The sequence below is a fragment of the Pleurodeles waltl genome, chromosome 1_2, assembly GCF_031143425.1.
Source record: "Pleurodeles waltl isolate 20211129_DDA chromosome 1_2, aPleWal1.hap1.20221129, whole genome shotgun sequence".
In the NCBI taxonomy this organism is placed as follows: Eukaryota; Metazoa; Chordata; class Amphibia; order Caudata; family Salamandridae; genus Pleurodeles; species Pleurodeles waltl.
Window position 1 is genome coordinate 1,357,937,075 of NC_090437.1, and position 12,410 is coordinate 1,357,949,484.

Here is a 12,410-nt window from a genome sequence, read left to right on the forward strand (position 1 = left end):
ATAGACAGTCTTTAGAATTAGAGAAGGAAAGACAGAAGTTGGGTTTAGATACCCATGGTGGCAGCAGCAGTATTCCCCATAGTCATCCTGCAAAAGAGCATGATTCCAGGAATCTGCACAAGATAGTTCCCCCTTATAAGGAGGGGGATGACATTAACAAGTGGTTTGCTGCACTTGAGAGGGCCTGTGCTGTACAGGATGTCCCTCAAAAGCAGTGGGCTGCTATCCTATGGCTATCATTTAGTGGAAAGGGTAGGGATAGACTCCTTACTGTGAAAGAAAGTGATGCCAATAATTTTACAGTTCTTAAGAATGCACTCCTGGATGGTTATGACTTAACCACTGAACAGTACAGGATAATGTTCAGAGAGACCAAAAAGGAGTCTTCACAAGACTGGGTTGATTTCATTGACCATTCAGTGAAGGCCTTGGAGGGGTGGTTACATGGCAGTAAAGTTACTGATTATGAAAGCCTGTATAACACAATCCTGAGAGAGCATATACTTAATAATTGTGTGTCTGATTTGTTGCACCAGTACCTGGTAGACTCTGATCTGACCTCTCCCCAAGAATTGGGAAAGAAGGCAGACAAATGGGTCAGAACAAGGGTGAACAGAAAAGTTCATACAGGGGGTGACAAAGATGGCAATAAGAAGAAAGATGGTGAAAAATCTCAAGATAAGCATGGGGATAAGGGTAAAACCAAAGATCCCACTTCAAATCTTAAACACTCTTCAGAGGGTGGGGATAAAACAAATTCTTCCTCTTCTTCCCAACCTGCACACATTAAAAAGCCTTGGTGCTTTGTGTGTAAAAACAGAGGCCATAGGCCAGGGGATAAGTCCTGTCCAGGTAAACCCCCTGAGCCTACCACCACTAATACATCAAGCTCTAGTGCCCCTAGCAGTAGTGGTACTAGTGGTGGGACTGCTGGCAACAGTCAAGCAAAGGGTGTAGTTGGGTTCACTTATGGGTCCATAGTGGAAACTGATGTAATCAGTCCCAAGACAGTTTCTGTCACACCTAGTGGCATTGGCCTTGCCACACTGGCTGCTTGTCCCCTTACAATGGATAAGTACAGGCAGACAGTTTCAATAAATGGTGTTGAGGCCTTGGCCTACAGGGACACAGGTGCCAGTTTCACTTTGGTGACTGAAAACCTAGTGCCTCCTGAAGAACACATCATTGGACAACAGTATAAGATTATTGATGACCATAACTCCACTAAGTTTCTTCCCTTAGCTATAATTCAGTTTAGTTGGGGTGGAGTTACTGGCCCTAAGCAGGTGGTGGTATCACCTAGCTTACCTGTAGACTGTCTCTTAGGTAATGACCTATAGGCCTCAGGTTGGGCTGATGTAGAGTTTTATGCCCATGCAGCCATGCTGGGCATCCCTGAGGAATTGTTCCTTCTCATTTCTACTGAAATGAAAAAGCAAAGGAGAGAAGGCCTGAAAACTCATGATCCCTCTCCATCAACAGGTAAAAAGGGTATCACAGTATCCCCTAACCACCCTACCATTCAGGATACCATTCCTGTGGTGGGAGAAACCTCTCCTGGGGTGGCACCTGTTCCAAGGGAATCATCAGCTGGCATAGCTGGACTCCCTGAGGTAGAAGTACCTCTCTGTGGGATAACTAACATTGGTGACAAAAAGAGCACCATTTTAGTTAACATGGAGCATCCCTCCAACCCTCCCAGAGAAACTTTAGTGCAGAAACCCTGTACTGCCTCACAACACTTAGGACAGCATCCCTGCCCTAGTGTGGAGCTCATAGGACAGCATCCCTGCCCTGCTCCAACTCAAGAGAAACAGCATCCCTGTTCCCTCTTCCAGCCAGAAGGACAAAGTTTTTGCCCAGCTATGGCTTTTCTGAGACAGCATCCCTGTCTGGCATTTCCATCACTACAAATAGGTTCAGTGGACAATTCCCACTGCTCTAAACTAAAACTTACTGATAGAAACTCTGAAAATACATCTTCACATTGTTGCTTAGCTAAAAAACTTCAAACAGGGTGGTTTACATCCCCACAGGGAAGTAACCATATAGTGGATGATAAAGGGAGTAACCAGTCTATTGCAGAGCTACTCTCTACTTATCACCACTTAGACAATAAAGTCTCAACTGGCCAAGGTTACCCTTATTGTCCTTCGTTTGGGGGGGGGGTTGTGTGAGAAGGTAGCCTCTTTCTAGCCTTGTTACCCCCACTTTTGGCCTGTTTGTGAGTGTATGTCAGGGTGTTTGTCACTGTTTTCACTGTCTCACTGGGATCCTGATAGCCAGGCCTCAGTGCTCATAGTGAAAACACTATGTTTTCAGTATGTTTGTTATGTGTCACTGGGATCCTGCTAGTCAGGACCCCAGTGCTCATAAGGTTGTGGCCTATATGTATGTGTCACTGGGACCCTGTCACACAGGACCCCAGTGCTCATAGGTGTGCATGTATGTGTTCCCTGTGTGGTGCCTAACTGTCTCACTGAGGCTCTGCTAACCAGAACCTCAGTGGTTATGCTCTCTCATTACTTTCAAATTGTCACTGACAGGCTAGTGACCATTTTTTCCAATTTACATTGGCTTACTGGAACACCCTTATAATTCCCTAGTATATGGTACTGAGGTACCCAGGGTATTGGGGTTCCAGGAGATCCCTATGGGCTGCAGCATTTATTTTGCCACCCATAGGGAGCTCTGACAATTCTTACACAGGCCTGCCACTGCAGCCTGAGTGAAATAACGTCCACGTTATTTCACAGCCATTTTACACTGCACTTAAGTAACTTATAAGTCACCTATATGTCTAACATTTACCTGGTAAAGGTTGGGTGCAAAGTTACTTAGTGTGAGGGCACCCTGGCACTAGCCAAGGTGCCCCCACATTGTTCAGAGCCAATTCCCTGAACTTTGTGAGTGCGGGGACACCATTACACGCGTGCACTACATATAGGTCACTACCTATATGTAGCTTCACCATGGTAACTCCGAATATGGCCATGTAACATGTCTATGATCATGGAATAGCCCCCTCTATACCATCCTGGCATAGTTGGCACAATCCCATGATCCCAGTGGTCTGTAGCACAGACCCTGGTACTGCCAAACTGCCCTTCCTGGGGTTTCACTGCAGCTGCTGCTGCTGCCAACCCCTCAGACAGGCAGCTGCCCTCCTGGGGTCCAGCCAGGCCTGGCCCAGGATGGCAGAACAAAGAACTTCCTCTGAGAGAGGGTGTGACACCCTCTCCCTTTGGAAAATGGTGTGAAGGCAGGGGAGGAGTAGCCTCCCCCAGCCTCTGGAAATGCTTTGTTGGGCACAGATGTGCCCAATTCTGCATAAGCCAGTCTACACCGGTTCAGGGACCCCTTAGCCCCTGCTCTGGCGCGAAACTGGACAAAGTAAAGGGGAGTGACCACTCCCCTGACCTGCACCTCCCCTGGGAGGTGTCCAGAGCTCCTCCAGTGTGCTCCAGACCTCTGCCATCTTGGAAACAGAGGTGCTGCTGGCACACTGGACTGCTCTGAGTGGCCAGTGCCACCAGGTGACGTCAGAGACTCCTGCTGATAGGCTCCTTCAGGTGTTAGTAGCCTTTCCTCTCTCCTAAGTAGCCAAACCCTCTTTTCTGGCTATTTAGGGTCTCTGTCTCTGGGGAAACTTTAGATAACGAATGCAAGAGCTCATCCGAGTTCCTCTGCATCTCTCTCTTCACCTTCTGATAAGGAAACGACCACTGACCGCGCTGGAAGGCTGCAAACCTGCAACATAGTAGCAAAGACGACTACTGCAACTCTGTAACGCTGATCCTGCCGCCTTCTCGACTGTTTTCCTGCTTGTGCATGCTGTGGGGGTAGCCTGCCTCCTCTCTGCACCAGAAGCTCCGAAGAAATCTCCCGTGGGTCGACGGAATCTTCCCCCTGCAACCGCAGGCACCAAAAAGCTGCATTACCGGTCCCTTGGGTCTCCTCTCAGCACGACGAGTGAGGTCCCTCGAATCCAGCGACGCTGTCCAAGTGACCCCCACAGTCCAGTGACTCTTCAGCCCAAGTTTGGTGGAGGTAAGTCCTTGCCTCACCTCGCTGGGCTGCATTGCTGGGAACCGCGACTTTGCAGCTACTCCGGCCCCTGTGCACTTCCGGCGGAAATCCTTCGTGCACAACCAAGCCTGGGTCCACGGCACTCTAACCTGCATTGCACGACTTTCTAAGTTGGTGTCCGGCGACTCCTTTGTGCAACTTCGGCGAGCACCATTTCACGCATCCTCGTAGTGCCGGTTTCTGGCACTTTTCCGGGTGCTACCTGCTTCAGTGAGGGCTCTTTGTCTTGCTCGACGTCCCCTCTCTCTGCAGGTCCAATTTGCGACCTCCTGGTCCCTCCTGGGCCCCAGCAGCGTCCAAAAACGCCAAACGCACGATTTGCGTGTAGCAAGGCTTGTTGGCGTCCTTCCGGCGGGAAAACACTTCTGCACGACTCTCCAAGGCAAGAGGGATCCGTCCACCAAAGGGGAAGTCTCTAGCCCTTTTCGTTCCTGCAGAAACCTCAGCTTCTTCTGTCCAGTGGAAGCTTCTTTGCACCCGCAGCTGGCATTTCCGGGGCATATGCCCATCTCCGACTTGCTTGTGACTTTTGGACTTGGTCCCCTTGTTCCACAGGTACCCTAGATTGGAAATCCACAGTTGTTGCATTGCTGGTTTGTGTCTTTCCTGCATTATTCCTCTAACACGACTACTTTGTCCTTAGGGGAACTTCCTTGCACTTTCCACTCACTTTTCAGGGTCTTGGGGAGGGTTATTTTTCTAACTCTCACTATTTTCTAATAGTCCCAGCGACCCTCTACAAGGTCACATAGGTTTGGGGTCCATTCGTGGTTCGCATTCCACTTTTGGAGTATATGGTTTGTGTTGCCCCTCTCCCTATGTTTCCCCATTGCATCCTATTGTAACTATACATTGTTTGCACTGTTTTCTAAGACTATACTGCATATTTTTGCTATTGTGTATATATATCTTGTGTATATTTCCTATCCTCTCACTGAGGGTACACTCTAAGATACTTTGGCATATTGTCATAAAAATAAAGTACCTTTATTTTTAGTATAACTGTGTATTGTGTTTTCTTATGATATTGTGCATATTACACTAAGTGGTACTGTAGTAGCTTCACACGTCTCCTAATTCAGCCTAAGCTGCTCTGCTAAGCTACCATGATCTATCAGCCTAAGCTGCTAGACACCCTATACACTAATAAGGGATAACTGGGCCTGGTGCAAGGTGCAAGTACCCCTTGGTACTCACTACAAGCCAGTCCAGCCTCCTACAAGCCAGGACCTGTACCCAAGACCCCACAGGCAGCCGATCCCCGCCATACAAACCTACATCCGCGTGCGACAAGTTAGTGCTCCCGCACGTGAAAAAGACAGCTTTGTTGGTATAAGTGGGTAGTAGTCCACATATACTTCCATCACACATGTTAATGTAAAATGGGGCTACTCTACTCATACTCCCAGCACCCTTGCACCCTTGTTAGTGTAGTACTCTACTCATACTCCCAGCACCCTTGCACCCTTGTTAGTGTAGTACTCTACTCATACTCCCAGCACCCTTGTTAGTGTAGGAGTGTGCTACTCAACTCATACTCCCAGCACCCTTGTTAATGTAGGAGTGTGCCACTCTACTCATACTCCCAGCACCCTTGTTAGTGTGGTCCTCTACTCATACTCCCAGCACCCTTGTTAGTGCAGTGCTCTACTCATACTCCCAGCACCCTTGTTAGAGTAGGAGTGTGCTACTCAACTCATACTCCCTGCACCCTTGTTAGTGTAGGAGTGTGCTACTCAACTCATACTCCCAGCACCCTTGTTAGTGTAGGAGTGTGCTACTCAACTCATACTCCCAGCACCCTTGTTAGTGTAGGAGTGTGCTACTCAACTCATACTCCCAGCACCCTTGTTAGTGTGGTCCTCTACTCATACTCCCAGCATCCTTGTTAGTGCAGTGCTCTACTCATACTCCCAGCACTCTTGTTAAAGTAGGAGAGTGCTACTCAACTCATACTCCCTGCACCCTTGTTAGTGTAGGAGTGTGCTACTCAACTCATACTCCCAGCACCCTTGTTAGTGTAGGAGTGTGCTACTCAACTCATACTCCCAGCACCCTTGTTAGTGTGGTCCTCTACTCATACTCCCAGCATCCTTGTTAGTGTAGTACTCTACTCATACTCCCAGCACCCTTATTAGTGTAGGAGTGGGCTACTCAACTCATACTCCCAGCACCCTTGTCAGTGTGGTCCTCTACTCATACTCCCAGCACCCTTGTTACTGTAGTACTCTACTCATACTCCCAGCACCCTTGTTAGTGTAGTAGTGTGCTACTCAAGTCATACTCCCAGCACCCTTGTTAGTGTAGTACTCTACTCATACTCCCAGCACCCTTGTTAGTGTAGTACTCTACTCATACTCCCAGCAACCTTGTTAGTGTAGGAGTGTGCTACTCAACTCATACTCCCAGCACCCTTGTTAGTGTAGGAGTATGCTACTCAACTCATACTCCCTGCACCCTTTCTTAGTGTGGTCCTCTACTCATACTCCCAGCACCCTTGTTAGTGTAGTACTCTACTCATACTCCCAGCACCCTTGTTAGTGTAGGAGTGTGCTACTCAACTATTACTCCCAGCACCTTTGTTAGTGTGGTCCTCTACTCATACTCCCAGCACCCCTTGTTAGTGTACTTCTCTACTCAAACTCCCAGCACCCTTGTTAATGTCAGAGTGTGCCACTCTACTCATAATCCCAACATCCTTGTTAGTGTGGTACTCTACTCATACTCCCCGCACCCTTGTTAATGTAGGAATGTGCCACTCTACTCATACTCCCAGCACCTTTATTAGTGCAGAAGTGTGCTAGCCTACACAAACTCTCATCACCCTTGCTAGTGTAGGAGTGTGCTAACCTACACGTACTCTCATCACCGTAGTTAATGTATGAGTGTGCTACTCTGCTCATACTCCCAGCACCCTTGTTAGTGTCGGAGTTTGTTACTCTACTCATACTCCCAGCATCCTTGTTAGTGTAGGAGTGTGCTAGTCTACTCATACTCCCACCACCCTCGTTAGTGTGGTACTCTACTCATACTCCCAGCACCCTGGTTAATGTTGTAATGTGCTACTCTACTTATACTCCCAACACCTTTGTTAGTGCAGAGGTGTGCTAGCCTACACTTACTCTCATCACTCTTGTTAATGTAAGAGTGTCCTAACCTACACGTACTCTCATCACCGTTGTTAGTGTAGGAGTGCGCTCTTCTGCTCATACTCCCAGCACCCCTGTTAGTGATGGAGTGTGCTAACCTACATTTACTCTCAGCACCCTTGATAGTGTAGGGGAGTGCTAGCCTAGACATACTCTCATCACTCTTGTTAGTGTGTGTGCCAACCTACACAAACCCTCATCACCATTGTTAGTATCGAAGTATGCTAACCTACACTGTTGTTAGTGTAAGAGTTTGCTACTCTACACATACTCTCATCACCATTGTTAGTGTCGGAGTGTGCTAACCTACGCAACATCCCAGTACCCTTGCTAGTGTAGGAGTGTGCTAACCTACATATATTCTCAACACCCTTGTTAGTGTGAGAGTGTGCTACTCTATACATCTTCCTACCCCCTAGTTAGTGTAGGAGTGTGCTAGTCTACACATACTCTCATCACCGTTGTTAGTGTAAGAATGTGCTAACCTAACCGTACTCTCATCACCATTGTTAGTGCCAGAGTGTGCTAGCCTACACATATTCTCATCACCCTTGTTAGTGTAGGAGTGCACTAGTCTATATATACTTACAACATCCTTGCTACTGTCCGAGTGTGCTAAACAACACTCAGCCCTGGTGTTAGTGAGTATGCAACTGTACACATACCCTCAGGACCCTTGTTAGTGTGAGAGTGAGCTATACATTTCTGAAAACTAGAAAAAAAATCACATTTATCACGGATCATTCTTGTGCCTTGGTTGTGGATTCCTGACACAAAAATCTAAAAGCATTTCGCCTTTCCCAATAAAATGGGCGGCCCCACGACTGCCAAGGAATATACGAAAGACGTTAGGATGTCAGCCGCGCTTTGGACACTTTTTTTTCATAAATTTTCTCAGAATAGCTGCAGGTTCTTGGACAACAAACTGACCAGCCATTTTTTTAATTCTGAATCGTATGAGATGTGATTTTGATGAATTGCAAATTTTTTAACAAAAAACTACAAATACAGTGAGCCACTGTGAATCTGCCATAAAAGGTGGTACCCACATGTCTCACCAGCTCCCCCACTGGGCAGGGTCTGTATGTATATTATCAGGGAACATGAATCTGACCCAGTCCTCCCAAATTAATTGTGGTAAATGCATTTCAAGGTAGAGTGTAACTGACTGATTGTTTGTTCCAACTACTCACAGATCTCAGAAAACCAGGAGCGGTATGGGCCCCTCGTGAAGAGACAGCTAGAGTTTGAGAAGCTGTACTCCAACGCAGGAAAGTACACAGTACAAGCAGGAGATGCCTCTGCGGGGGGCACCACTGAAGAAGAGCCACAGGAGAAGAATGAATGAGGGCTGAAGCATTCTTCAGGTGAGAGACATGAAGGAGGAGTGATGCTGTCTTTAAAGCCTGCATGAAAAGGTAGCACTGGGAATGAGTCCTTTGACATTCAGCTGCTTTAGTTACCCTTCTGTGCAGCAGGCTTGGAGTGCAATATATTCCTATGGACAGTAATCATGCAGCTCTTTTTCACACAATTCTTTCATACACTCTTTCAAAGGGAACAACCCAAATCATCTTAGAAATCAAATCAACGTAGATTAGATGTATAGGTGATTGGACTTTAAAATGCACCAGTGGGCTCCACTCCATGCACATATCTGTCCTGCAGCACGGGTGCATGAAAAGACCTCCCTCTGTAGCATGGGTTCATGCAAAGCCTCCCCCTGCAGCATGGGGGCATGAGAAGATCTTTCCTGTGGCATGGGTGCATGTGAAGGCCTCTCCCTGCTGCATGGGTGCATGAGAAGACATTCCTCCTTCTGCATGAATGATTGCAGACCTTCCTATTCAGCATGGATACATGTGGAGGTCTCACCCTGCAGCATAGGTGCATGAGAGGACCTCCTGCCTGCAGCATGAGTGTATGAGAAGATCTGCCTCTTGCAGTATGGGTGCATGAGAAGATCTGCCTCCTGCAGCATGGGTGAATGAGAAGACATCCCTCCTGTGGCAGGGGTGCATGCAAAGGTCTCCCTCTGCAGCATTGGTGCTTGCGATGACCTCCAACCTGTGGCATGACTGTATGAGAAGACCTTCCTCCTGTAGCATGGGTGCATGAAAAAACCTTTCGCTACAGCATGGGTGCATGAGAAGACCCTCTTCCAGTGGCATGTGCAGACCTGCCTTCTGTGTCATGGGTGCATGAGAAGACCTCTCTCCTGTGGCATGAGAGCATGTGAATACCTCTCTTTTGTAGCATGGGTGCATGAGAAGACCTTTCTCCTGTGGCGTACGTGCAATAGAAGGCCTCCCCATGCAGCATGGGTGCATGCAAAGATCTGCCCCTGTAGAGAGAGTGCATGTGAAGATTTCCTTTCTCCAGGACAGGTTAATGTGAAGGCCTCACCTCTGTAACATGGGTGCATGAGAAGATCTCTTCCTGTGGCACGGGTGCATGTGAAGGCCTCCCCCTGGAGCTTGGATACATGCAAAGACCTCCCTCCTGCTGCATGGGTGAATAGAAAGACCTCCCTCTGTAGCATGGGTACATGCAAAGCCTCCCCCTGCAGCATGGGGGCATGAGAAGATCTCCTCCTGTGGCATGGGTGCATGTGAAGGCCGCTACAGCATGGGTGCATGCAAAGACCTCCCTCCTGCTGCATGGGTAAATGCAAAGACCTTCCTATTCAGCGTGGATACATGTGGAGGTCTCACCCTGCAGCATAGGTGCATGAGAGGACCTCCCGCCTGCGGCATGAGTGTATAAGAAGACCGCCACCTCTGGCATGGGTGCATGAGAAGATCTGCCTCCTGCAGCATGGGTGCATGAGAAGATCTGCCTCCTGCAGCATGGGTGCATGAGAAGACATCCCTCCTGTGGCATGGGTGCATGCAAAGGTCTCCCTCTGCAGCATTGGTGCTTGCGATGACCTCCCGCCTGTGGCACGACTGTATGAGAAGACCTCCTCCTGTGACATGGGTGCATGAGAAGATCTGGCTCCTGCAGCATGGGTGCTTGCGATGACCTCCCTCCTGTGACATGGGAGAAAGAAAAGACCTCCCCCTGTAGCATGGGTGCTTTACAAGACCTGCATCCTGTAGCATGGGTGTACAAAAAGACCTCCATCCTGTAGCATGGGTGCATGGGAAGGCCTCCCCCTGCAGCATGGGTGCATGTGAAGACTGCCTCCTGTGGCATGGGAGCATAAGAAGACCTACTCCCTTAAGCATGGATGCATGAAACCTCCCCCTTGTGGCACTGGTGCATGAGAAGACCTCCTTCCTGTAGCATGGGTGCATGAAGAAACCTTTTGCTACAGTATGGGTGCATGAGAAGACCCTCTTCCAGTGGCACGTGCAGACCTGCCTTCTGTGTCATGGGTGCGTGAGAAGACCTCATCTTGTTGAATGGATGCATGAGAAGACCTCTCTCCTGTGACATGAGTGCATGTGAATACCTCTCTTTCGTAGTATGGGTGCATGAGAACACCTTCCTCCTGTGGCACACGTACAATAGAAGGCCTCCCCCTGCAGCATGGGTGCATGCAAAGATCTGCCCCTGTAGAGAGAGTGCATGTGAAGACTTCCTTTCTCCAGCACAGGTTAATATGAAGGCCTCACCTCTGTAACATGGGTGCATGAGACGATCTCCTCCTGTGGCACGGGTGCATGTGAAGGCCTCCCCCTGCAGCATGGGTGCATGCAAAGACCTCCCTCCTGCTGCATGGGTGAATGCAAAGACCTCCCTCTGTAGCATGGTTACATGCAAAGCCTCCCCCTGCAGCATGGGGGCATGAGAAGATCTCCTCCTGTGGCATGGGTGCATGTGAAGGCCTCCCGCTACAGCATGGGTGCATGCGAAGACCTCCCTCCTGCTGCATGGGTAAATGCAAAGACCTCATTTCTCCAGCACAGGTTAATATGAAGGCCTCCCATCTGTAACATGGGTGCATGAGAAGACCTCCCCCTGTAGTCTTGGTGCTAGTGAAGACCTTCCCCTGCACCCTGGATACATATGAAGACCTCTCCCTGCAGCATGGGTGATTGAGAAGACATTCCTCCTTCTGCATGAGTGATTGCAAAGACCTTCCTATTCAGCATGGATACATGTGAAGGTCTCCCCCTGCAGCATAGGTGCATGAGAGGACCTCCCACCTGCGGCATGAGTGTATGAGAAGACCGCCACCTGTGGCATGGGTGCATGAGAAGATCTGCCTCCTGCAGCATGGGTGCATGAGAAGATCTGCCTCCTGCAGCATGGGTGCATGAGAATACATCCCTCCTGTGGCATGGGTGCATGTAAAGGTCTCCCTCTGCATCATTGGTGCTTGCGATGACCTCCCTCCTGTGACATGGGTGCTTTACAAGACCTCCATCCTGTAGCATGGGTGTACGAAAAGACCTCCATCCTGTAGCATGGGTGCATGGGAAGGCCTACCCCTGCAGCATGGGTGCATGTGAAGACCTCCTCCTGTGGCATGGGAGCATAAGAAGACCTACTCCCTGCAGCATGGGTGCATGAGACCTCCCCCTTGTGGCACTGGTGCATGAGAAGACCTCCCTCCTGTAGCATGGGTGCATGAAGAGACCTTCCGCTACAGCATGGGCGCATGAGCAGACCCTCTTCCAGTGGCATGGATGCATGTGCAGACCTGCCTTCTGTGTCATGGGTGCATGAGAAGACCTCATCCGTTTGAATGGATGCATGAGAAGACCTCTCTCCTGTGGCATGAGTGCATGTGAATACCTCTCTTTTGTAGCATGGGTGCATGAGAAAACCTTCCTCCTGTGGCATGCGTGCAATAAAAGACCTCCCCCTGTAGCATGGGTGCATGAAGCCACCTCCTCCTGTGGCATGGGTGAATCAAAAGACCTCCCTTTTTTGGCATTGGTGCATGCGAAGGCCTCCCTCTGCAGTATGGGTTTGTGAGAAGACCTCCCTCCTGTGGCATGGGTGCATGACAAGACCTCCCCCTGCAGTATGGGCGCATGAGAAGACCTCCATCTTGCTTCATGGGTGCATGAGGAGACCTCCTCTGGTGTCATGGATGCATGAGAAGACCTCCTGTACCATGGGTGCATGCGAAGGCCTTCTTCTGTGGTGTGGGTGCATGATAAGGCCTTCTCCTGTGGTGTGGGTGCATTGGAAGACCTCCTCCTGTAGAATGGGTGC

At 49.3% G+C, this 12,410-nt stretch overlaps 1 protein-coding gene across 1 annotated transcript in view; it reads left to right on the plus strand.

Moving 5' to 3' along the window:
• Positions 1 to 8,593, plus strand: part of LOC138257365 (uncharacterized) — a 125,578-nt gene extending 116,985 nt beyond the window's left edge. The window contains exon 6 of the mRNA XM_069205901.1: positions 8,434 to 8,593. Within this exon, the coding sequence (XP_069062002.1) occupies positions 8,434 to 8,586 (153 nt within the window). The 3' untranslated portion in view covers positions 8,587 to 8,593. The remainder of the gene's footprint in view (positions 1 to 8,433) is intronic.
• The last annotated feature ends 3,817 nt before the right edge of the window (positions 8,594 to 12,410 follow it).